Source organism: Hyalella azteca, unplaced genomic scaffold (genome assembly GCF_000764305.2).
Source record: "Hyalella azteca isolate HAZT.00-mixed unplaced genomic scaffold, Hazt_2.0.2 contig111, whole genome shotgun sequence".
NCBI classification, from domain to species: domain Eukaryota; kingdom Metazoa; phylum Arthropoda; class Malacostraca; order Amphipoda; family Hyalellidae; genus Hyalella; species Hyalella azteca.
The window spans coordinates 61,369-87,461 of record NW_025930472.1 but is presented as its reverse complement, the minus strand read 5'-3'; the positions used below and the strand labels follow the sequence as shown (position 1 = coordinate 87,461).

The 26,093-nt window shown below is 37.0% G+C and overlaps 1 protein-coding gene across 1 annotated transcript; it reads right to left on the bottom strand.

Annotated features, from left to right (window-relative positions):
• Nucleotides 1-1,210: 1,210 nt before the first annotated feature.
• Nucleotides 1,211-6,527, bottom strand: LOC108674843 (integrator complex subunit 12; the record flags this gene model as incomplete). Its single annotated transcript, XM_047882867.1, has 6 exons — nucleotides 1,211-1,771; nucleotides 2,261-2,338; nucleotides 3,048-3,237; nucleotides 4,845-5,004; nucleotides 5,292-5,509; nucleotides 6,357-6,527. Coding segments are annotated over 6 exons (1,032 nt in total), but the record flags the coding sequence as incomplete, so codon positions are not given.
• Nucleotides 6,528-26,093: the final 19,566 nt, after the last annotated feature.

Here is a 26,093-nt window from a genome sequence, read left to right as displayed (position 1 = left end):
ACGCGGATCGGTTTTCCCATGATAGGTCTCCTGGTACGTAATCTCCAAGTCCGATGGTAGTGAATGTCATGAAGCAGAAGAACATGGAGTCTAGGTACGACCAATTATTCTCTATGTACCAGAACACCAGAACTGGTAACACAACAGCTATCAGCGAAAAAATGGAACAGGTGCATAACAGTCGCAAGATCATCTGAAGCAGCGTTCCGTGGCGTTGACGATTTGAGACCAGCAAGTTGTTTATCAAACAAACCGGCCTACGCCGCCATGTCGCAATCACTCTTAGTAATATTTTCGTCATGCCGATTGTTGAGAAAAATATGCAGAACCACTTGCCGCCGGTGGACAGTTGACATTGACTGCCAAATCCAACACCCGTATTACCCCCCCCCCCCCAAGCCCGTCGCTTACACCAAACCTTAGGCTTTCACTGAAGGTCCATGATTAAGCATGAGTTGCAGATTCGTTACGTGCACTTTATACAATAAATTCCCAAGTGCAGTCTCGTTGACCTCAGTCCTTTTTTTCTGACTATTTACCTCCCTTCAGTTTCTGAATATTTAACTCGCTTCAATTTCTAAATATTACCTCCCTTCTATTTCTGAATATTTACCTCCCTTCTATTTCTGAATATTTACCTCCCTTCTACATCTGAATATTTACCTCATGTCTATTTTTCAAGGTCTCACACTTCCGCCACTGCAAAAAAATAATCCCAGGTAATAGTCCCGACAGAATAAGCGCCTATACATTACCAGCCCCAAGCCTGACAGGTAAAAAATGGATCAATAATGGGAAAAATATCTTAGGCGCACTGAAATTTTATAGCGACTTCAAAATTTTCGCTTTCGTGTCATGTTGAAATTTGCTTTTCATAAATCCGATTACAAGATATGATTAAAAAATATTATCACTCGAAATGATATTTTAAATTCATAATTTACAATTTTACGCCATTTAATACAAAAAGTCACTCAACTTCCAGAAAAGCTCCATTTCCTAGATCTGAAATCTTCAGAATACAGGCGCCCGTTGGAGGTTTGCCAGCTTGATGTATGAATATAACATTCGATATTAAGGAACACTTTTCCTTTTCCAGCAATTAAAGAATTCCGATATTCAGAATTGGCGAGCAAAGACCTTCACACGATATGAACAAGGGTGACTTTGTTGCAACAGATAATGGCGGAGGGAAATAAAACATCTTAAATGAAACTCATGAGATCATTAATGATCACAACTTGTACGACTTCATACTCGAACTACTACCGCAACTTGACAGCAAAATTAAAGAAGATAACAGGAAGCGACTTAAACTTGTTAATTCGCTTCTCCAAAAGACGGCGAACTCACGTCCCGTCTTGGCCGTCATAAAAATGAGCAGTCGAAACGAGATGGTTTACTGCAATCAAACTTTCACTTTTCTGGACAACTTTCCCTTTTTCAATGTAACTTTGCAAACGAACCCAGACCAGATACTAAGTCATTCGTTTATTTTTAGATACAGCCATACCGCTCCTTTGCACCGGCGCAATGTTTTCACGTTCTGTAACACATTACATTTTTCGTCTCTCAGCCATTTTAGCAGCAGCTTTTTTCTTCATCATTTGCATGCGCTTCTCGGCGGACAACATTGAGTTGGAGGGCGCAGCCGTGGACGTGGCGGCCGTTAGCTTGCTGCAGCTGCCGTCGCTGCGCGTCAGAAGCACACCACCGCCACCGCCACCGCCGCCGCCGCCGCTGCAGCCCACGCCCGCCGTCCGTTCTGTGCCTGCCACAACAAACTCGTCTCAACGCCTCAACCAACAAACTCGTCTCAACGCNCTGCCTGTCCCATTATGTTACTGTCGCTGGAACTGCCTGTCCCATTATGTTACTGTCGCTGGAACTGCCTGTCCCATTATGTTACTGTCGCTGGAACTGCCTGTCCCATTATGTTACTGTCGCTGGAACTGCCTGTCCCATTATGTTACTGTCGCTGGAACTGCCTGTCCCATTATGTTACTGTCGCTGGAACTGCCTGTCCCATTATGTTACTGTCCCTGGAACTGCCTGTCCCATTATGTTACTTTACCTACATTTATTTTAACGTCTCAATTACACAACTACCTTCGTTAAATTTTAGAGAAATTTTATCATTAAATTGCTTTTTAATTTCAGTAGCCTTTACTATTGATCCAATTAGGATCAATTGGAATTAATTTAAATATGGCGGGAATAAATATTAAGTAATTGGAGATGTACAGAAAAAAGATCTCACCAAGAGCGGCTCGTGTGGAGACGGCGGCGAGGTTGGTGAAGGGAGAAGGACGGACGGCGACAGAGTTCGATGACACGCCTGAAAAGCCGACATAATTAATAACATTCATCACGTGTTTGGCGAATATCACTGGCTTCTCACTTCAGTTAGGTTTAATGCAAGCAGAATCATTAACTTTATCTCATTTTTAATTTCAGTTCAGTTTAATACAGGCAGAATCCAAATCAGTAACTTTATCTTATTTTTAATAAAGATTACAACTTTCCAACATAACGAATGAAAGTTGTGAATTAAACCGGACACTAAAAAACACAGAGCGACGAAAAATGTCTCAGAATGGATCTTGACAAGTACATTGGTTCTCTCATGCACAAACCTCAGATAAGAACAAGTCGTAACAACAAAACCAACGACTACAAAGCTCACGACTCTAATTATCGCATTAATTCACAAGTGTATTGCATGCAGCATAAATTTATGCTTTGTGAGAGTTCCGTGCAATGAAGAGTACCACGTCCCAGCTGTGGGACACATACAAGGTACAGAGCGTCCCAGCTGTGGGACACATACAAGGTACAGAGCGTTCCAGCTGTGGGTCACATACAAGGTACAGAGCGTCCCAGCTGTGGGACACATACAAGGTACAGAGCGTCCCAGCTGTGGGACACTCATACAAGGTAAATAGTGACTGAACATGGCCTAACAGACCATGCTTAGACCCAACACAACAGACCATGCTTAGTTAGACCCAACACAACAGACCATGCTTAGACCCGACACAACAGACCAAGGCCGGTTGGTTTAGACGGTGAAGGCACGTGAGAGGAGGCAATGTGTCGCCCTGAGCTGCTGTGGCTTTTATTGCTGCTGCTGCTGCCACTGCTGCTGCTGCTCTTATTGCTGCTGCTGCTGCCTGCTGATCTCGTGCTGCTGCTCACTGAGCTGCTGCTGTTGCTGCCAGTAGTGCTGCTGCTGTTCTAGATAAATACATGACATGACATCAGCTCTTGTTGCAATCATTATTTTTGACAATTTACAAGTAGGCTATCAGTGAAATGTTTTAATTCCTTAAGAGGATAGTAAACAGCTCAAACTATTCATGAAAAACAACTAAAACATTATCAATAAGGAATATTATAACAATTCATAGCCATTTATCTGTGAAGATGGAAATAGGCAGTAACATATTCTTTACAAGCAGTCTTGCAACAATAAATTTCATGTAACTACGAGATACAAATTGCACAACTTGATTTGCTCAGCTAATCTACAGGTGTGTCATCAAAATGAACTGCACTAAATCAAGTAACAGATGTTCCATACAAATGTGACAGAATACACTTTTAGTTTAATATTTTTTTTTATTCATGAAATTTAATTTGAATGATATATTATTTTGCTAATTCATGGGATTAAGTAACAAGTGTCATAGGGCATTGACAAGCATCTCATTAGCTCAAACGCAATTGATCCAGACAAGCTCAGTTGGCTGCTGGGTAATGGGTGAGTGCAAACCGATCGTCCCAGTTCTCAGCTGGGGAGGTGGAGTGCAAAACTTTTAGGTTGAATTCAGATAGTCAGACCTGGGCTAATGAGACACTGCCATAATTGAAATCTCAAAAGCTTATCTGACCCACAGGGTGCTTGGTTAAACCAGGCGTGAGCACAAGATCCTGCTATGGGGCTGGTGGTGTTCTTGGAGAGTCCCAGATATTGGCAGCATTTTAGTCCAGCTAGTACCCACACCACTAGCACTTATCAAGGCCTGTAGGCTAGCACTTCTCTGGCTTGAGTTTAATTGTCTGCGTTTTGGTGTAGCTTGTACTCACATAACTCACTTTTTTATCAGCAACATGCCCATGGCAGCCGAGTCTGACTTTGGCTATTTTGGCTTGGCTTGTCCCTACGTCACTTACTACCTCCTTCTGGAACTTTTGATTGTCAACAAAGAATGATGAGTATCTACATCTACTGAAGAATTTGTGTGTCATAGTATGAAGACTCCTTCACAAACTTGATGATTGTCAGTATAAGATGAATAAAATTCCTGTTGATTTCATTTCAACTATAGCATCCCTCTTTAGCCCTTGCAAAGTCTACACAGCAACATTAATTATAGCTACTTTGTGGAGGCATTTCCAATTACATGCACAAATGTGAAAATATTTCAAATATTTTATATTATTTATTTAATAACATGCTCAAAAAATATGACAAGTGGCTACACACATGTGACTGCAAGCTAACCGTAACTCAGATAAATGAGATGGCTCCTCAAATATTCTAGACGGCCTAGGTTCCCCCACCCATTCTACATTCTTTTTGGCTGTCTCCCATTCCATATAAGGGGAGAGAGAATAGTGAGTGTAGATAATGTCATCAATGAATGCCATAACAAGCATTAAGTGGCTTTTTAAAAATGCAATAAGATTGAGACTTAATATACCAAAAGATTGAGAAACACTGACATAGAAATTGACTGAATTGACTCCACCCTACTGACGACCTCAACAACACACTCATGTTGCAGGTGCAGTACCACACCAGCTGAGAGAAGTGGTGTAGACTTTTGACACAATCTCACTTGCTTCCTCATGTTGCGGGTGCACTTGGCGCAGTACCAGACTCGCCGTGGGTCCGTGATATCTGCCTTGCTCACTGGTGGCTTGTGGCACTCTTGATGATATATCAAGTGACAGTCTTGGCACTCCACCAACTGATTTACTGAGTAGAACGAAATTTTCCTGCAGAGTAAAAAAACTACTTAAATTACAAAAATTTATAACAACCCAGCTGTTGAAATCATGAACTAAACTACCTATAAATACTTTATATACACGAGAATGGTAGCATGGAGCTGACAATGCTCATCATAAACAAGAAATTTTTTTGCGCATTGCAAGAAAATTTGTCATCTAAACAAATTCTCATGGGGAAGATTTCTCATCACAAATGTTGCTAACCATAGCACCAAGAATTGTTGCTCAAATTTTATAGTCACTCAAGTTTGATAGATAATATAGTATCTGACTTGCAGACAGTACAGCTGATGCCACTGGTTATCTCATTGGCAATATCATTCATGTCAGCCTCGAGGTCACTTTCATCTGATCGTCTGCTGCCGCCCTTGGATGATCCGCCATCAGACTTATGTGAGGGTGTAGGGGAGGGCGTGTGAGGAGGTATGGGCAGAGCTGCATCAGGTAAACGGATCCTCTTGTTGGGCACCACAGACAACCCAGGGTCATCCTATCATTAGGATGCCATGCATTCAACAGAAATAATAAGTACGTAATGGCAGTGGTTTTCTACTCGTGTTACATGTGACACTATTCATTAGCAAGAAACTTACAGGCACTTACTTGTAAACTCTTTTGGGGAGATAACAATTTATTATCAGTTATTTTTTGCTTTGCAAAAATGGTAACTGCCTAGCATATTTCAAAAACTTTAAACTATTCTCTCATGGAAGCTTCCTGGTGCAGCAGTTCACCATTAAATTGAAATGGTAATGTAACATAATGTATGAATTATCACATCAGTTATGGCAAAATGTAACAAATGCTACTCATAAGCATCTTATAGATGGTACTTCTGGTAGTAGAAGTAGCATCTGGAGGTGTGAAGATACTGTACAGGATTTTCAAGTGTCAATCACAGAAAGGTTGGGCCAAACCACTGTATTAGATCTAACTTTCAGGGGCCCAACAATGACCGAGGTCATTGTTGGGCCTCAAATCTCAGTAAGAAAGCTCATCAACAATTTGGAACTTATTATATTGTTTAGTTAAGCTAAAATTCTTGACATCAGTTAATTTACCTACTCAATTTGCATATCTATCAAAACAACACATTTACAATTATCTGTGTACTTCCTTCTGAATGAATTTTACCCCACAAATTAACCAACTTTAAAAAAGTACACATTTGCATGTTCTAGAAACTGACAACTAACTAAACTAAATTAACGCAATATGCATTACTAACACTACCTGGAGCATCAATTATGTATATAATGCAGAACAAAACTTAACTTGAATCAAGAAAGCAACGACACGAGGTTGTCTAACCTACACATGACACTAAAAAATCTCACCTGTACATGATGGTCTCTCTTAGCAATGTCTCGTGTGCTGCTTACAGATGTGAAGGCATTAGGTGCAGGGCTAGAGTGCCTTGATCGTGAAACTGGAGAGTCTCGTCTCAAGTCCTGTGAGGAATTGTAGCTTAAATTATTACATATTGCATTCAAAGTCCAACAAGGCTTTCAATTTTAAAAATATTGAAAAGAACGCTCAATTAATATGCTTGATTCATCTTTAAATTTATGTATGGACATTGGATAATCATTTGAATCGCAATCCAGTTAAAACAACATGTTAAAAATATATTCTTCGGCACAGTTAAAAACTAATTTACCACAAATTTGCAAATTACTAGGAACAATCAAATATTGATTTATTCAATAAGAATTCCAAGTTTATTGGAAAGTAGTTATTCAATTTGTTTATTGTATATATGTTTACATTATTGATGCATAGTACCTCAACTGGGGTGACTTTGACCACCGGGGGTGACTTTGGCCACCGGGGGTGACTTTGGCCACCAGAGTGACTTTGGCCAACATTTATTATTTTGTTTTGATGCCATTTGTTTCTGTTGTAGGTGTGGCCAAAGTCACCCCAGTTGATGGTGAATTATATGAACAAGAAAAAATTCTGCAATATTAATGAAGGAAAATTAAGCAACCAGGTTAAAAATGTACCACCTCGTAGATAAATTGAAACTAAAATGACAATTTTTTGGGCAATGTTTTTACAGCAATTTTTTTAGGGGGCAATGTTTTTACTGCAATTTTTTTTTAATGGAAACAAAATGTATTGCTTTGTATCCACTAAATTCCTGTGAAAAGCAGCATTTTCCCATCTAATGTTGTCAGTTCTAAAAAGCCTCTAACACAGCTACATTATTGCTCGATGGTATATAAACCTACCTTTTATCATTCAACCAACCCATACATATTTCAATTAATTGTTCCCCAGTCTGTTTTTTTTTCAGTCCAATTGAATCGACCTCATTTCTTTTAGGGTACCGGTAATGATTGTAATATTATGCCAATTGAGATCATTTAATGGATTGCAGCCACAGGTATTTCCTTGTTAAGTATGCCTGCAGTCACAGATTGGTATCTGCTCTCCTAAATCAGAACAGTTTTTTTACATTGCTTAAATTATTTATATCCTATTACTTTTATTACTTGCATTACTATGACTTATGCTTGCTCTTAATGTACCTCACAGCAGTTCATGGTTCCTTACTAATTTCAGTATTATAAGGCACCTGGGCTTACATGGTTGTCTTGAAGGAAAACTTTTTCTTCAGATCTTTAGCAAGCAAGTACCGTCAAACGGGGTAATAAGGGACGGCTTTGAGCGTTTTTCATTGATAACTTTTTACCATGAAATATTTCATAAACAAGTTTGGGCTCATTTCAAGGCTCTTTGCAAGGGCTATTGTATGGCATCTCCAAAAGTTCCATATGCTAAGCTACCAGACGCAAAATGAAAGTGTCCCAAATTACCCCTGGAAACATGGCAATCTGGGACACGTGACATAAAACTTAATTTTAAAATGTTTGAAGCATGCAAAATATACCTTCAACTGGGGCTACTCGGGACGGGCGGGGTAACTTGGGACAGTCCTCCAACACGCCGTAAAACTGTTTTAGTAGAAAAACTAATTGGAATATTGCAAAACTAAATATAGTGGCGTAAACGTCAACATTTTTCCTCTCTATGTAGTATAAAGGAAGTTCAAAAATACTACATTCACGAGCTTTGAAAAATTCTCGAAAAAAATGGTGAAAAACGATATTTTGAAAAGTTACTTCTACTAAGGTCTGTAGTAAAAAAAATATTCACTGTATTAAAAAATTTTACTTGCATAAAAGTTGCACCCAGGTGTCGGATTGAAAACGTAATTGACAGATTTTGCCTATTCCAAATGGCAGTTCCAAATGGTTAAAAAAAATGGTGGTCATTTCCGCATGGCGGGGCTACTTGGGACACCCCCCCGGGGCTATTCGGGACACCTCCAAAAGCGCCTTTACAGTAGAACCTCAGGTAGCAAAGGCTCCAGTTAAGAAAAAAATTGATTAAAAACAAAGAATATTTATTACATTTACCTTGCTGAGCAAAAAAAAGTTCACTTATTGTCACACAAATTACATGCCGTCCTGTAAGCTAAGCTTACAGATACAAAAAAAAAAAATGCTATAAGGCTGCTGATATGAAGCTTGCAGTGAACAAGGTTGTTGTAAATGCTCAATGGCATGTTCATGGATATGGTAATATCACATCAATAATACAGTAATATCCCATCTATAATATGGTACCCTCAACTGGGGGATTCAGCCATGTTCATAATGATGGCCAAAGTGTGGTCATAAACAATGGCCAAAGTCACTCTGGCATTTATGACCTCATTTACAACCCTGGCGTTTATGACCATGGCGTTTACGACCCCATTTTTGTTTGCAAAACAAAATAAAAAATGTGTCCAAAGTCACCCCAGTTGATGGTAATTAATGTTTTTTGGTAATATCATATCAATAAAGGAAAAACGAGTAAAAATCACAGAAAATGTCATTTATTCTACCTCTACATCATCTACAATGAAAGAGGAGGACTTCAGAGGACTGTTAGTAATGGATGAGTACACTCTGCATTCTTCAAATATTTCAAAATGAAGTTTTATTGCAAGTGTCCCAAGTAGCCCCATTCGACAGGGCTACCCAGGACACTCTTTTCTTTTTTGCTTCTGGCACCTTACGAATAGCATATGGAATTTTTTTGACAATGCCATTCGATGGCTCTTGCAAAGAGCTATAAAATGAGCCTAAACTTGTTGTTCTTATGTTTCATCATAAGAAGTTATTAACAGTTATTAAAAAAAAATGCTCAAAACTGTCCTGAGTAGCCCTGGTTGACGGTACTCATTTATTACTAGCAGTACTCTGAAGTCCTCATCTTCCTTTGTAGATGATGTAGATGTAGAATAAATGACATTTTCTGTGATTTTTACTTATTTTTCCTCAACTGATTTGATATTACCATATCCATACATCACCATATTATTGATGTGATATTACTGCGTTCATTATCATGCCATTAAGCATTGACTTGTCCACTGCAAGCTTCATATCAGCAGCCATACAGCATTTTTTCTATATCTGTAAGCTTACAGGCGTGGGATTGCAATTTTGCATAGTTTTAATTCGGTCAAATGAATTCACTATAAACAATCATAAAAAAACATACCTGAAAAAAATATTTTTGTGACAACCATAACATTTTTTGGAGAAATAAATAATTGTTTAGGTTAATCATTTTTAATTATATGTTGCCCAGTGCACAATTCTATCTATGACATTCTATGCACAATTTTGTGCTGACTGATTATGCATTAATTACTTATTAATTTTAAATTTTTACTGAGCAAGGTAAATGTAATCAAAATTCTTTGTTGCGAGTAAATTTTTTTCATTAACCTTTGTTAATGACAAAACAAAGTTAACACAGGCCATTAGCCTTTGTTAACCAAGGTTCTACTGTAGATGCGCATTAAGGGGTGTCCCGTTTAACCCCGGGGTTGTTCCTTATTACCCTGTTGTGCAGAAATAGCCACCCTTTTGTTTTGGATTGAGGCATGAAAATTCCATTGATGAAGTTTTAAAGCCGACACCAATCTGCAACTTTTTTTGAAGCAAAATTTTTTAATTGTGAATATTTTCTTTACTACACATCTTGGCAGGAGTACTTTTTCAGAGTACCATCAACTGGGCTGATTTTGGCCACTGAGGGTGACTTTGGCCACCACTACAACAAACAAATGGCAGCAAAACAAAATAATAAACACTGACCAAAGTCACCCAGTGGCCAAAGTCACCCTAGTCACTTTGGCCAACATTTATTATTTTGTTTTGCTGCCATTTGTTTCTGTTGTAGTGGTGGCCGAAGTCACACCTGGTGGCCAAAATCACTTCAGTTGATGGTATCACATTTCAACATTTTTTAGAGCTTGTAAATGTATGATTTCTCAACTTCCTTTATGCTACATAGATAGGAAAAATATTGAAGTTTATGCCACTATTTCTAGTTTTGCCATATTTCAATTAGTTTTGCTACTATAACATTTTTATGCCCTGCTGGAGGACTGCCCTGATTTACCCCACCCATTCCTAACTACCCTGTTTGACGGGGTAATTAACCTAATCTATGATTCATTTCTCCAAAAATATGATGGTTGTCACTACAATATCCCTTCCTGTTTCCAATATTTTTTTATGATATTTTTCTGTTATACTGTTAAACTGTTCTGTTATACTGTCTATAAGGGACAGTTTTGAGATTTTCTTGTTCATAGCTTCTTACAATGAAACATTTCAGAAACGAGTTTGGACTCATTTTAAAGCTCTTTGCGAGGGCTATGAAATGGTATTTCCAAAAAATTCCATATGCCCTATGTGAGGTGCCAGATGCAAAATAATAGCGTCCCGAATTACCTCTGGGAACGAAGTAATCCGGGACACTTGCAATAAAACTTAATTCAAAACATTTGAAGAGAGTGTACTCATCCATTACTAACAGTACTCTGAAGTCTTCCTCTTCCTTTGAAGATGATGTAGATGTAGAATAAATGACATTTTCTGTAATTTTTACTTTATTGATATGATATTACCATATTCATTCATTACCGTATTATTGATTTGATATTACTGTATCCATGAACATGCCATTGAGCATTTACAACAACCTTGTCCACTGCAAACTTTTGAAAAGGAAGCTTCATATCAGCCACCATATAGCATTTCTTCAGTATCTGTAAGCTTACAGGATGGCTTGTAATTTCACACCATTTTAATTGGGTTAAGTGAATTCACTAAAATAAAGATCATAAAAAACATATACCTTAAACAGAAAGGAATGTATTGGTGACAACCATCATATGTTTTGGAGAAATAAATCATAGTTTAGGTTAATTACTTTTCATTCTATGATGCCCAGTGCACAATTCTATATGTGACATTCTATGCACAATTTTGTGATGATCAATGATACATTAATTTTTCGATAAGTAAAATTATTTTGCTGAGCGAGGTAAATGTAATCAAAATTCTTTGTTGTTAATCAATTTTTTTGGTAACTGGAGCCTTTGCTAACTGAGGTTCTACTGCAAATGCGTGTTTAGGGGTGTCCCTTATTACCGAGTCACGCGGAAATAGCTGCCATTTTTGGAATGAGATAGGCAAATTCCGTCAATTGCGTTTCCAAGCCAACACCTGTGTGCATCATTTATGTACCGTCAACTGGGCTACTCGGGACGATTTTGAATGTTTTTCATTCATAACTTCTTACCATGAAACATTTCATAAACAAGTTTAGGCTCATTTCAAAGCTCTTTGCAAGGGCTATCACATGGCTTCTCCAAAAAAATTCCATATGCTATTCGTAAGGTGCCAGAAGCAAAAAAAGAGTGTCCCGAGTAGCCCTGTTGAATGGAGCTACTTGGGACACCTAGAATAAAACTTAATTTTAAAACATTTGAATCATGCAGAGTGTACTCATCCATTACTAACAGTACTCTGAAGTTCTCCTCTTTCATTGTAGATGATGTAGAGGTAGAATAAATGACATTTTCTGTGATTTTTACTTGTTTTTCCTTTATTGATATGATATTACCATATACATTAATTACCGTCTTATTGATGCAATATTACTGTATCCATGAACCGGCCATTGAGCATTTCAACTACCTTGTCCACTGCAAGCTTTATATCAGCAGCCTTATAGCATTTTTTCTGTATCTGTAAGCTTACAGGATGGCTTGTAATTCCACACCATTTTAATTGAGTTAAGTGAATTTACTATAAAAAAAAAATTGTGAAAAACATACTTGAAACAGAAAGGAATGTTTTAGTGACAACCATCATATGTTTTGGAGAAATAAATCATAGTTTAGGTCAATTACTTTTCATTCTATGATGCCTGGTGCACAATTCTATATATGACATTCTATGCACAATTTTGTGATGACCGATGATGCACTAATTTTTCGACAAGTAAAATTTTTTTCGCTGAGCAAGGTAAATGTAATCAATATTCTTTGTTTTTAATCTATTTTTTCTTGAATGTAGCCTTTGATAACTGAGGTTTTATTGTAAATGCATTTTTGGGGGTGTCCCGAATAGCCCCGCCATGCAGAAATGGCTGCCATTTTTTTTGGATTGAGGTATGTAAATTCTGCAAATAAAGTTTTCATGCTGACACTTGTCTGCCACTTTTTTCTAAAATTCTAAGTGAAATTTTTTAATACGGCAAATATTTTTTACTACAGATCTTAGCAGAAGTAACTTTTCAAAATATTGTTTTTTACCATTTTTTTAGGAATTTTTTAAAGCTAGTAAATGTAGTACCTTTTTTTGAACTTCCTTTATGCTACATAGATAGGAAAAATGTTGACATTTAAGCCACTACTTATATTTAGTTTTGCAATATTCCAATTAGTTTTGCTACTAAAACAGTTTTACGCCGTGTCAGAGGACTGTCCCGAGTTACCCTGCCTGTCCTGAGTAGCCCCGGTTGATGGTAAGTAAAATTTTTTAATCTGGCAAATATATTTCTTGCTCCAGACCTTAGCAGAGGTACTTTTCCAAGATCTCACTTTTCACACTTTTTTTCAGCAATTTTTTAGAGATAGTAAATGTATGATTTCTTAACTAGCTTTATACTTAATAGATAGTAAAAATGTTGAAATTTACGCCACTATTTTTAGTTTTGCAATATTTTGATTAGTTTAGCTGCTACATTTCTACGAAATATGGGATACGCGTCCTGATATACCCCACCCATTCCTTATTACCCATTTGACGGTAGTGTTATATAGTGTTGTTCACTTGACCCAATTGAAATGGGACAAAATTACAAGCCCAGTCCCATAAGCTTTTTGGAGGAAATGCTATATGGCTGATATGAAGCTTGCAGTGGACAAGGTTATTGTCAATGGCAATTAAGGCATTGAAGTTTTTTTGGGAGGGTTTCAAAAGTGTTAGGTATATAGAACAGAAATAGATTTTGGTAATGAAAAATGGATATAGTAATATCATTGAGAAAGAAAGTACAAATCACAGAAAATATAATTTATTCTACATCTATATCATTTATAAATGAAGAGGAGGTCTCTAGAGTACTACTGTTTGTAATGGATGAGTACATTTTGCATGCTTCAAACATTTTAAAATTAAGTTTCATTTTTATTTAAAGTGTCCCTTATTACCCTGTTCCCAGCATCCCAGGGGTGATTTGGTACGCTTTTTTTTGCTTCTGGCATCTCATGAGTAGATCTCGCGAAGACTTTTGAAATGAATCCAAACTCATTTATGAAATATTTTATGGTAAGAAGTTATAAAAAATGTCTCTTATTACCCTCTATACACAAGTGCATGTATTATGTTGGATCTGAAAGTTTTAAACAAGATTTTCCTTTATATCTAGCTACATTGAAGAACTGATTATTAATCAAGTTGATCAATCTTAACTACATGAACAACTACCTGGTATCTATTGATTCCACATTGATAGAAGACATTTTTTTACTTCAAAACCTGATTTTAGTTAATAAATTTGGCTTGTTGCATAATGACTTTTGGGAAAAATTATCACTTAAAAATTATGATAAATGGCACTTTTTGCCAATGATTTCTGAAAATAATTCATAAAACAATCCTATTTGACTACAATTTTGCTTGATACTATATATTGGATTGATAGCAAAATGCCAGGAAAATTAGCTAGAAGCCACTCAATAAAACCATCAATGATAAATGTTCAAGCTTATGGTAAATTTTCTGAATTTTTTATGGCCCTTGCCTAAATTTTCATGAAAATTAGAAAAATTACACACTTGAACAGTCAGTTTTCAAAGATATTTTATAAACAGTAATTTTCATATATAATTTTTGGAAAATTCATGGCCACACTGGTCCAGATTAAGTAGAGGTATGGTGCAGAGGAGACATTTTTTTTTGTTAAGTCCTACTGAGTTTTGTTGAGTCCACAAGTTCATTTTTGAGTCCCATAAGTAGACTAGTTAGTATCTTGCATACCAGCATTATCAATTAGCAACATTAAAGCAACGGCTAGAGGGATGTGAAAATTCCTGTTTAGAGCAAGATGAAAACAAGGGAAAGCAAAATTCAAGACGAAAATTAATTGGTCTATTATTGCTATGTCCCATCTACTGCACTCATGGTGCAATTACATATCAATTTTAAATTACCTTGGTAATTTGAATTTTAATAACGCCAAACTTAAATTAGAGGAACGGCTCGCAGCCTCCGCACACACATGGCAGACAACCTCCATCCTCCCATGCTGACTGCACATGCTCCCATGCAACACTGCCTGCGGCACCAGCAGTGCGGCTGCCAGCTGCGCAATGAAGATTGCGCTCACAGCAGCCGTCATGTAAGCGGTATATCAGTGCAAAATAGTCTTAGAACGCAAACACTGTCTTAACTTACTCACGGAACGTGAAAAGACTAATTTTCAAGATCATTTATAAATTAATAAAAGCAACATTCTTCCTTAAACAGACACTGCTCTGCACAGTAAAACTTTTGCTAATAATAATTATGACCTCAGTTGCACGTATTTCTTCGTAAAATTTACCGCTTTTTGCTTTTAATTTGTAAATGTTTTGTTGGCAGGTACAATGGCAAGCTGTATTGCACTTCACGATTGTTTATACAAGTTTTAAACTGGAATACTCAGTAAAATTAAAAAATACTTGAAGAAAAGCCAATTTCCATTATTAAAATTTATCAAAAATTATTTCAACGTTACCTATGGCATGTTTCAAATTATAAAAATAGAAAAAGCCATTGTCTAATGACACTTCAATGGTAGAAGTTTATTGACACCACTCAAAGTAAATAAGATGATGCAACTCAACGATCGAGTTCTCTTAAAAAAAATTGGAAAAGATTTTTCATGTGAGAATTACATTGTTCTATTAAATTTTTAAATAATCTCATTAGTTTTTTATATAATGATAGTAATTAATTAATGGCTACTTCTCAATACTTATTTAGATGTCAATAAATAGCTTTGTTTTTAATTGGCTTCTCATTTGTAAGGGGGCTAAAAATTAACTTACAACGTGCTGAATGAAATCAAACGGTAAAAAATTATGATAACGCACGAAAAATGATAACGTCAATACATAATTTAGTTGTTAATTATCTCCTTGTTGTATTAATTTGGCAAACTCGTGCGTGCGCAGATGGTAAAAAGTAGCATTAATTTGCTAAATAATATGGAAGGGAACTACGTACTTTGAATAATATAAAAAAAAACTATCCTTAATTTTATTAGGTCAAGATCGGTTTTGATTCAACAAAAGTAGGTATACGTGGAACATTTTCAGTGGAAATTCATCTCAGAACTGTCAATTCAGTCTATTAAAATTTACCAGAATTTCTTCTACCTTGGATTTCGAAGTTCTTCAAATGAACCTTACGTCAAGGATATAATCGTTTTGATAAAATTATTATATGAGAGAATTATGAGCAAATGAAAATTAGGAAGGAAAAAAACACTTGAATTGCTTTATGAGTTTTTAATTTAAATAGCAATGAGTTGTTGGGCTTAGGTTATAATTTTGCTATCTATATATTTTCACCCTATCGTTGTATGTGCCATGACTATTTACATTGATTGACACGTTATTTTCTTGCAGATTGGTAGCCGATAATTGATATACATAGGAGATAAAATGTATGTTTTGAAAGCGAAAATATTAATATAAATTTAGGGCTTGCGACTGAATTTAAGGCTTTGACCCTTTTAACACGTGTGAAATTCTTCTAAGTGTTGTCTACCTTATTGTCCTTTGTTTATAGTCCGTTACATCTATAGTCCGCGACTGGCGCGTAATTAATTCACGTAACAGTTTTGAAGTGTGTTGACTGCTAAGTGCTGTTCGTACTCCAATCTCCACTTTCTCCTCGAGCAGATTACTGATAACTGACTAAACTAGTCTTCATTTTCTGAGCATAGTAACTTAGTAAGTAATATTTATTTGTGAATTGTGATCATTCCTGATTCCATGTATAAGTAGTAATTGATTTATTTTCATGATCGAACTGATTGGAGATTTGTAGTGACTAGTCATTCAGACTCATTTTATGGCAACTGTGTAGCCGCTGTAGCGACTAGTGATACTTTTGTCTAGTCAGCCACTTTACTGACACCTATTTTTTTTAAACAGTAACCAACTATTTCCCAAGACCAAAGTTACCACTTACGGTTACGAGAATACCACTACCAGTGCCAGTGACTATTTTTTAAAAACCCAGATTATAATTTAAAAAACCTAGAATTGAATGAAAAAAACCTAGATTTCTCCTAAAATGTAATTAATTGTATTAATTCCTTGTTGTTCACATATGAATGAGCAGTATGAATATAGAGGGATGAAAATAAATTACAATTTAACATATTTCTAATATTTTTAAACAATGAACAGGCATTTAACATATTACAATTATCATTCCCCCTCATCCTCCTCATAAACGGCAGCTTTATCAGCATGTCTTGCATCCAGTAATCTACTTTCATATCTCCTGTAAATGGCTCCATCGCGTAAGTCTCGTAGCAGTTCTCCCTTTCTTGGCAATAATTGACTGATTTCTGCTTTCAGTGCACCATTCTGAAAAAAATTAGATTAAGATCAGTTTGTTAATGAAAAACCTAGAAACGTAGAGGGAAGCAAAAAACCTAGATCTAGTTTTTTTTTGCTTCGGAGCTCCTTAGTGTGTCTGCTGGAGTGCTGGGGCTAAATGCCCAAGGATTTCCTCATAAACCACCATGACTGCACTGTACTAGTACAAATTTAGTTCATATTAGATATGGAATCTCATAGGCCCCAAATGATTATTTGTGTTCTACTAAATTATAATTAATACAGTAATTCCTTTTTATTATTGATTGTTTCCTTATGCTCTCCAGACTCCATTCTTGCCAACCTCCTCTCCCTCATTCTCCATGCACTTTCCAAATATTACTTTCCTGCCAATCCTTAACATTGTTGCCAGGAGGCATCTACTCATTTTCACCCAACCATCTGCTCTCTATTTATGAATTATTGTTGAATTAATGTGTACTTATTAATTATTGTTGAATGTATGTTTTCTTTTTGTTCTTTTCAGCCTATAAACTAATTCTCCATTTATGGCAACTTTGCTAATTATTGTGATAGTGATTGGAGGACCATAAAAATGCAATTGTGATCCCTAAATTGATGAGTTACTAAGTGGAACTGCCACAAGTTGTTGGTGAGTTGAATTAGGTGGGATCCCTTTAATTGCAAAGATGTTTTGTGAGTGTCCCATAATTTTGCTACCTGCAAATCCGATTAATTAACTTTGTTAGTGCTTCACTTATCATCCAATGTTTATTGCAATTCTTATTTAAACTGTCATTTGCTTGCAATTTATTCTTGAATGCTTTGATTTTGCGTGTTTATCTTGAAAACTTCATAACTTTTACCAATTACTTGAATGGTTTTTCTTGGTTCTAGTTTTAGCTTATCTTTGCAAATGTTTTACTGATTTCACTCCCAATATTATGTTTGTCTGTTTTGTTTTTCATATTTCTTGCTTGCTGCACGCAACCAGCTTGCTATCAATTAAGAATCTATTTTAAATATTTATTGCATCAGTTTTAACATTCAATTTCCCTTCAGGCTTAGCATTGTTATTTAGTGGACAGGTTATTGACTTTTGTATTCTTTATTTTTCAGTTCATCAATGATGGAATATGTGTAACCCTGTCCATGCTCCCTTCCCCTATCCCTAATCATAACTCCTGAAATGCAGTTAAACTTCTTCACTTATTACCTTGTCACCGTATTTTTACTTCAATTTAGGAGATAAGACACCAGTCTTTCATTCGCCTTTAACATACTAGATAGAAGGGTTGTTGCCAAACCAAAGTCAAAGTAGGTAACACGGTTACCTCACCCGCAACGTTTTTATTAGTGAATACCAAACTGTTGTCCATTTATGCGTTTCACCCAATAAGTCGCAGTTATTACCACAGTTGCAATAGTGTCCATTTACCTTGGTTTACTTTAATCTCTTGAATTACTCTTGTGTGTTGATCTTATCAATTATATTCTGAGCTGAAACTACCACTTGCTGCTTGATTTTTATGTCAATGCTAAGGGTTTTTGGTTTTGATTAACTGCTGTGAGTGAGGTTCTTTTATTGGATTTTACTTTTATTAATTATATGTTTTATCTTTTACAGCTCAAATACCTCACTCATGCTCCCAATGTCTGGTTATATTTCATTCCATTCGCAACTGCATCTGTAATCACTGCCCCATGCTTTAACAATACATCCATAGCAAGAAGAAAACTTTCATTCACCTAAATTGTTGCCAGAGACTAAAGAACCCGACATAAGCATTCCATAGCGCCGGCAACAATAGGAGAGAGGTAGTTGCTCCTCCTGCGTTCAAGATTGATGGGAAAATACCACTAAAAGATTTCTTTAATGCGCATGAAGAATATTTTATGAACAAGTTCAAAGGAGATGAGTACATCAAAACATAAAAACTTGAAGAGTTTCTTGAAGGAGATCTGTTGAAAGTATACAAAATAAGGAATGAGAAGAGATTGAAATATAACGACATGAAAAAACAACTGCTCGATTACTACTGGAAGAAAAGAGATTGAGGAAAGTCCTATTGGAGAAAGCAGTTATTGGCAGCCACTCCAGAAGTCGACAAAAGTTATGATATCTATGGAATGAGACTTGTAAGCATGGCAGAATTGGCATTCCCTACTGACAAAAAAGAATGTGCTTCTCAACTTAGGCAACAATTTCTCAATTCTATTGCTCCTGCCACTCGATCCAAGTTGGTAGACTCTGAGAGATCTTTAAGAGCTGTTACAGGAAGAAGACAGAAGAATTTCCCACTTTAATAGAAGAAGCTTATGAACTACAACAAGAACTCCCACAGCTAAGAACGGCATTGTATACCTCACATCAACAGTCTAATCTCCAACCTAAATCTAGTAGCTTCCCAACTCAGTATCAGCCTGTACAATCTAGAGAATTCAGACCTCAAAGGTTAACTCCCAAGGCTAGACCCTTGGACAGGAATCATTCAAGACCAAACAACCAGACACCCTCAACTTCTCAATGCTTCAAGTCACAGCCTAACAACGTTCAATCATCCAGTCAATGTCAATTATTCAATCGAGCACAACCACGAAACTTTGGCACATCAGACAAGTGTTGCCATTACTGTCAGAATCCTAATCATTTGCTGAAGGATTACTGGAAAGCATCCACATTATGCCTGAAATGTGGCAAAGACCACCATCTGAGACAATGCCCTCGATATAATGCTAACTACCATCCAAGATCAATGTCACAGCCCAGGCCAAACAATAATTCTTTAAACTAAAATGTCTTGGTGTTGACAGGGGACCACTGAGGCAACTTATCACTACTCCTGCTCCTAATCATGCTCAGGCAATACAAACTAAAAAAGTGTTTGAGCCCACTGTGCAAACCATTGCTGAAGCTGAGGAAACACAGACCAACTTGCCAGTAAACAACTGTACAAACAAGCAATTCATAGACTGTCAACCAATGCAAGCCTGTAGCTTGCAACCCAAGTCTGCTTCATCGGAAATTAGAGCAAAGCATGCTGCAAATGAGATGACTGTGGGAGGTGACAACTCTCTACCACTTCCTGGCAATAGCAACAGTGGCAGTTGCATCACATCTCAGTCCAAGGAGACTGAAAGTTCCTTGTCAGCCAACACTACTCAATCTAATGTAAGCATACCTTATAAGTTAATCCCTGGGAAGATTGTCAATTTAATTAATAACTCTATGGCTTATTTAAGGTTCAAATTCAATTAAATAATCAAACTGTGACAGCTGTAATTGTTTCAGGAGCTGCATGCTCATTGATATCTTCAGAACTGGCATCTGATTTGAATCTTGTCATTGACAACAATCAAACTAAATTGATAGTAGTTGGTCAAGACAATTTCAACTGTACAGTTCTGCTCAGTGTCAAATAACTATTCATGGCATAAAGATGATTGAGATCGGTTTAGCTGTTTTTCCTGCAAATGATGTTTTAAATATGCCATTGATTTTGGGTGTAGATTTCCTTAAAGTAAATCATGTTGAATTATGCATCAAGAAGAGACTGTTGATTAAGCATTTCAAGGATGGGGGCTGTGCAGAGATTTATGCCGACCCTTCTGGAAAGTCAAAATTGATGCTTTGTAATGTTAACTGTCAGGCAGCTAGGGATATTTCCATAAATGCTGGAGAAGTTGCATGTGTTCCTATTCTTTATGAGGCTGTTTCTGACAATGTTGACAACCAATTGCTTCTATATTCAGATGTAAAAATTGATCCAAAATTGACTGATAACATTCATGGATTGGCTGGATTGTCAAGCTTGAGCCGGAAGTCTGTGCTTTTGATGGCTACTGAGTCTGGTGTCACTATTAAGAAGGGACAGTCTGTTGGTCTGGTCAATACTGTGCTTGAGTTGCCTGACCATGATGGCCTTGATGATCAGGATTTAGGGGGCACAATTTATTTGGAATCCCAAGTTGAACTGCCTGAACTGACTGCTGACCAGAAGACTTCTGTCTATGCAATGTTGAAGGAACATGCATCTGTGTTCAGTTTGGGTAATCATGATGTGGGCCTAGCAAACGTAACTGAACATGACATCAAATTAACTGATTATACTCCCATATATCAATGACCCCGACGTTTTCCACAACCTGTTGTAGACGAAATAGAGAAGCAATGTCAGGAACTAAACAGTCTAGATATCATTGAACCAAGCATCTCACCTTGGTCTGCACCAGTTGTACCAGTGAGGAAAAAAGACAGATCAATCAGAATGTGCATTGATTACAGACAACTGAACAAAGTGACAATACCCAATAAATTTCCAGTCCCTAACTTATCTGATTCAATCTTTGGACAATATGGTACAAAATTTTTCACTCGGCTGGACCTGGTTAAGGGGTACTGTCAGATTCCAATTAATTCTGAAAGTCGACAATTCCCTGCCTTTTCAACCACAAAAAATCACTGGCAATTTAAGAGACTTTCATTCGGGTTGTGCAATGCACCCTCAGCTTTTCAAAGGGAAATTCAAGCTGTTCTAAATTCACTCCCATCTAACAAAGTAATAGTTTATATTGATGATATTTCAATCATTGGTTCAACTTTCACAGAGCATTTAAATTTAGTTTTTAAAGTGTTGCAAACTTTGAAATCCTACAACATCAAAATAAAGTCATCCGAGTGTGATTTCTTTAGATCACAAGTTGAATTTTTGGGTCATACAATTAGTACAACTGGCATTAAAAAGACAGATAGTTATTTGCAAAAAGTTACCAACTACCCCAAACCCAAAACTGTAGGGGAACTTAGAGAATTTTTAGGTTTCATCAACTTCCAACGCAAATTCATCCCAAACTGCTCTGAAATTCAGAAACCATTGTCTTGCCTCATGGGTGGGCGTAGAAATAAAGTACTTGAATGGACGCCCACAATGTCTGAACCTTTTGAAAAATTAAAATCAGAAATGCAACTTGACATGGACTTATCCTATCCTAACTATGACACTAATGCTGAAAAACTAGAACTTTGGGTAGATGCTTCTGCCTAGGGAGCTGGCACCTACCTTGCTCAAAAACAGAATGACTGTCACAGAATAATTGGGTTTGCATCAATGACCTTCACTCAGACTCAATTAAATTACTCAACATTGGAATGTGAACTGACTGCATTGAGATGGGGTATCAAGACCTTCAGGCCTTTCCTATATGGTGTCTCCTTTATATTGTACACAGACCATCAGCCCCTAGTTCACTTGCACAATATGAAAATTGTATGTTCATGCATGGCATGTGCATCGGAGGAGTTGTCAAACTATGTATTTGATATTTGGTATGGGCCAAGTCATTTGAACTCAGCAGCAGATGCCCTGTCACGCATTGGCAGTCTTCCTCCTTCTAAGGGACACTACCAAAGCCCTTCTCTGCCTAGTGGATTGGTATTGGATGGATTGCCATTTGCAGGGGGCAGTGATGCTCTGTTTGTCAGTCTGCTGTGAACTTTGTCTCATTTTTCTGATGTGCAGATACCTGTGAACGATGTTGAACTGAGAGAGCGTGTAGTTGATGAACTGTTGTTGCATCCAAACAAGTAAAAATGAAAGCTTGATAAGCATTCTAGGATACAGCTCAGGTTGATGAGATTTCCTGGACAATTGCCTTACTTGGAACTACTCCTGGCCTTCAGTTTTCTGTTTAAAGTGAGAGTATTTGTTTATTTTTGGTCCACAGAAACTGTAATTTATCAGTTTGAGAACGATCCAAGAGAAGTACACTTGCAGTGACTTGCAGGCATTCATTTTAATGCTCTGATTGAGGTATTTAATTTAATTACTCTTCTCCCAACATTGACTCTTGTGTTGTTAACTCTCTACTGAGTACTGATGTTGAGCCAAACTTTCCAAAAGTTGTTGATGAACCTGACAGTGATGCTGAGGAAGGGAGGAAGGAATTGACAAGGAGATTGTTAACAATTGAAAATATCAAATCATGTAGTCATGGAATAAGCTGTCTTCCTCAAATTAGAATAACTGTTAATAATTGTCAGTTTTGTGCTGTTTTGGATACTGGAGCTGAAGTTAGTTTGGTGACTGCCTCAATCATTGCCGATTTTCAGTTCAGTGATGTCAGGGGGAAGCATGGATATGTTTGTGACATTGTAGGGTTATCTGGTGCAAGGACAGCTGTTAACCAAACAGTCCAGCTTTTGTTCAGAATTGGTGAGTGTGAAGTGGAGTATCATGAGTTTGCTGTTGTGAGTGATGACGTTTTGCCTCACTGCATGCTGCTTAGACTCAACTTTCTGACTAGGCATAATTTGGACAACTTTAAAACTTACGCCTGTGATCAGAATGGCATTGCACTGGTGCGATTGATCCCTCAAAGTATTGAACAGATGTTTGAGTCTGTGTTTGCCCTTCAAACTGAGAGTGCTGCTACACAGACAGGATTTTGCATTGGTGGTTCTGAGTTTAGATTTGAAGTTGAGGGTGATGCATCCACAATCACTGGTCTGTCAGTTTTAACTTCATGGAAGTCAGATGGAATAAGATATTTGCAAGCAAACTGCCCAGATTTGGCAACACTACATGAGCACTTGATCAATAATATTCCTTCCAAATTATGGCCTGAACAATTGAAGCCATTTGCTCGTCATTCATCTCAACTTTCTGTAAATGATGGTATTCTGGTGGTGTATAATGGTGGCAAACCAATAATAATTGTCCCATTTGCTAATCTTGTGGAGTTGGTGATTGTGTTACATTTTGAATTTGCTCACATGGGTTGAGATAAGTTACTAGATCTTTTGTTCAACCTTGTCTGGCACCCAGCTAAATACAGAGTTTGTGATGATGTGAGCTCCACATGCCATCAGTGCCAAATTTTAAAGGAATTCTCCAGTTTTAATTCCCCAAACTAGCAAAATTAGTACCAATCACCCCTTTGAATTATTGGCTGCTGACCTTGTGTCACTACCTCATACAGGTTCTGGAAATATTGGTTGCCTTGTTATGGAAGACCATTATTCAAAACGGGTTGCAGCAGTGCCAATTAAGAACAAGAGGAGTGCATCAGTGATTCAGGCTGTGAAACATCAGATTTTTCCACTCATTCCTCAGATCCCAATTACCATTTTAACAGATAATGGACCTGAGTTCACTTCAACAGAATTCTCTGAATTTCTTGCATTGTCAAATGTTAATCCTAAACTAACTACCCCTTTCCATCCCTCAGGCAATGGTGTATTGAACGGGATAACAGAACCATTCAAAACTTTTTTGCGTAGCCTGGCTAGGGAGGGAAATGCTTGGGATGATCATCTGCCTAGAGCAATTATTACTTATAATAATACTCTTCACTCTGAGTTAAAAATGTCACCATCTAAATTTCTCCTTGCCTTCAGTCACATAAAGTCAATACTGAAATTTTCCAAAGTAAAATAATTGAAACTTGGAGGCTTGGACATCCTAAATTTGTACCCTTTCAGCTAGGACATGTGCTAATGAAAATTCAGCATAAAGGATTTCTCAACTTGAACAAATTTGAGGCTAATTTCAAAGGTCCCATGCAAGTAGTAAAGGTCAATGATAATAGACTTACTTATTTAGTGCCACTGGTTATTGACAGTGCCACTGGGCAAACTATTCGAGCTCACCATTCTCAGTTGAGATTTTACAAAAAAGTCCCTGATTATCTGATGTCAAATTTGGCATATGCAGAGTACAGTAATGATGTGGTGGTTACAGTACAGTGGTGGTTGCTCAAACTCTGGAACTAGTTTCCTTGCTGCAAATTATGAATTGTCAAGTGAATTGTCAGAGGAGTCCAGTAATGATGTTGGTTCCTCAGAAACTGGCTCAAGTGCAAAGGAGTCTCTTGCTTGTCATGGTTCACTGTCCAATTCAGATCTTTTCAAGTCTTCTGATAGTTCTTCATTCCATGAGTTTGAACGCTCAAATTCTACTCATCAGTCTGTCAGTGCTGGTAGTCCTGTTGCTGATTGTGTTACTGAAACGAGTGTTTTATCTGCTCTGTCTGCACATGGCCCTTGTAGTATGTGTAGAGGTTGTTACTTTGAGTCTGTACAGGAAAGGGAAACTGTAGTGAGAGATTTGTCCACTGATGGTTTGGTCGAATCTGTTGAGTCAAATGTTTCTAATGTTCAAGGTCATTCATCTGCTAATGAATCTAGTAGTTCTACTTTCTCATCTATAAATGAAGGTGAAGTAACAAGTCACTCTAGCTCGACCAGTTCTCACATTTCTCAAAATAATTTACTTGATATGTACTTGCCACTTGAGGGCTGGGAAGAGGACTGGCAGTTGTCTTCTGCTGATTCGCTAGATATGGTTGACAAGTTGAGTGAATCTACTGACCCAGAAGCTGATGTGATTGTGGATGATTTGGGAACTGAACTGGATAAAACTTTGACTCCTACCATGAGTGAGGAAGTGCAAGTAGCATCCAATGTTGTGTATGGTCCGGAAAGTGAAGTTGGTATAGAACAGGATGAATCATTTGAAGGATTTGTACATGAACCTAATATTTTGCAACATTGACAGACATTAAAGGACGTAAACATTAGTAATGTGCCTTTACCACTGTTACAGTCAGGTACTCAACCTTGTAAGCCTGATGAATCTAACTTGTTGCATCAAACACTGTCTAAGGGACCAGTTGAGGACTATCCTAATGTTCAGAAAAAAATTATTAAACGTGCTAATCCAAAGAAATGAGTAAATGCATTTGCCATTTTTTTCTCTTAACTTCTAGTGCTGAATAGTAAATTATTTAATCAATTTTACAATTTAATTTTAATTCTTTTGATTAGAGTTAATGTATTATATAATATGTTCAATGTTCTAATCTCCTCTCTGTTCCAGGAGCATGGGGCAGGCAGATGGCTGAAGACTTGATCCAGCATCACCCTATCCATTGCTCCTAAGAAGCTTGTACAACTGACATTATAATTAAGTTACTAAATGTTTTGCTAAGGTATTGCGATATTTCATGTGTTGACAAGTATGAATAATAATTAAAGTTTTCCTTTTGATCACTGAATAGGTTTACATTATATGCACTGGATAATAAAAAAAAT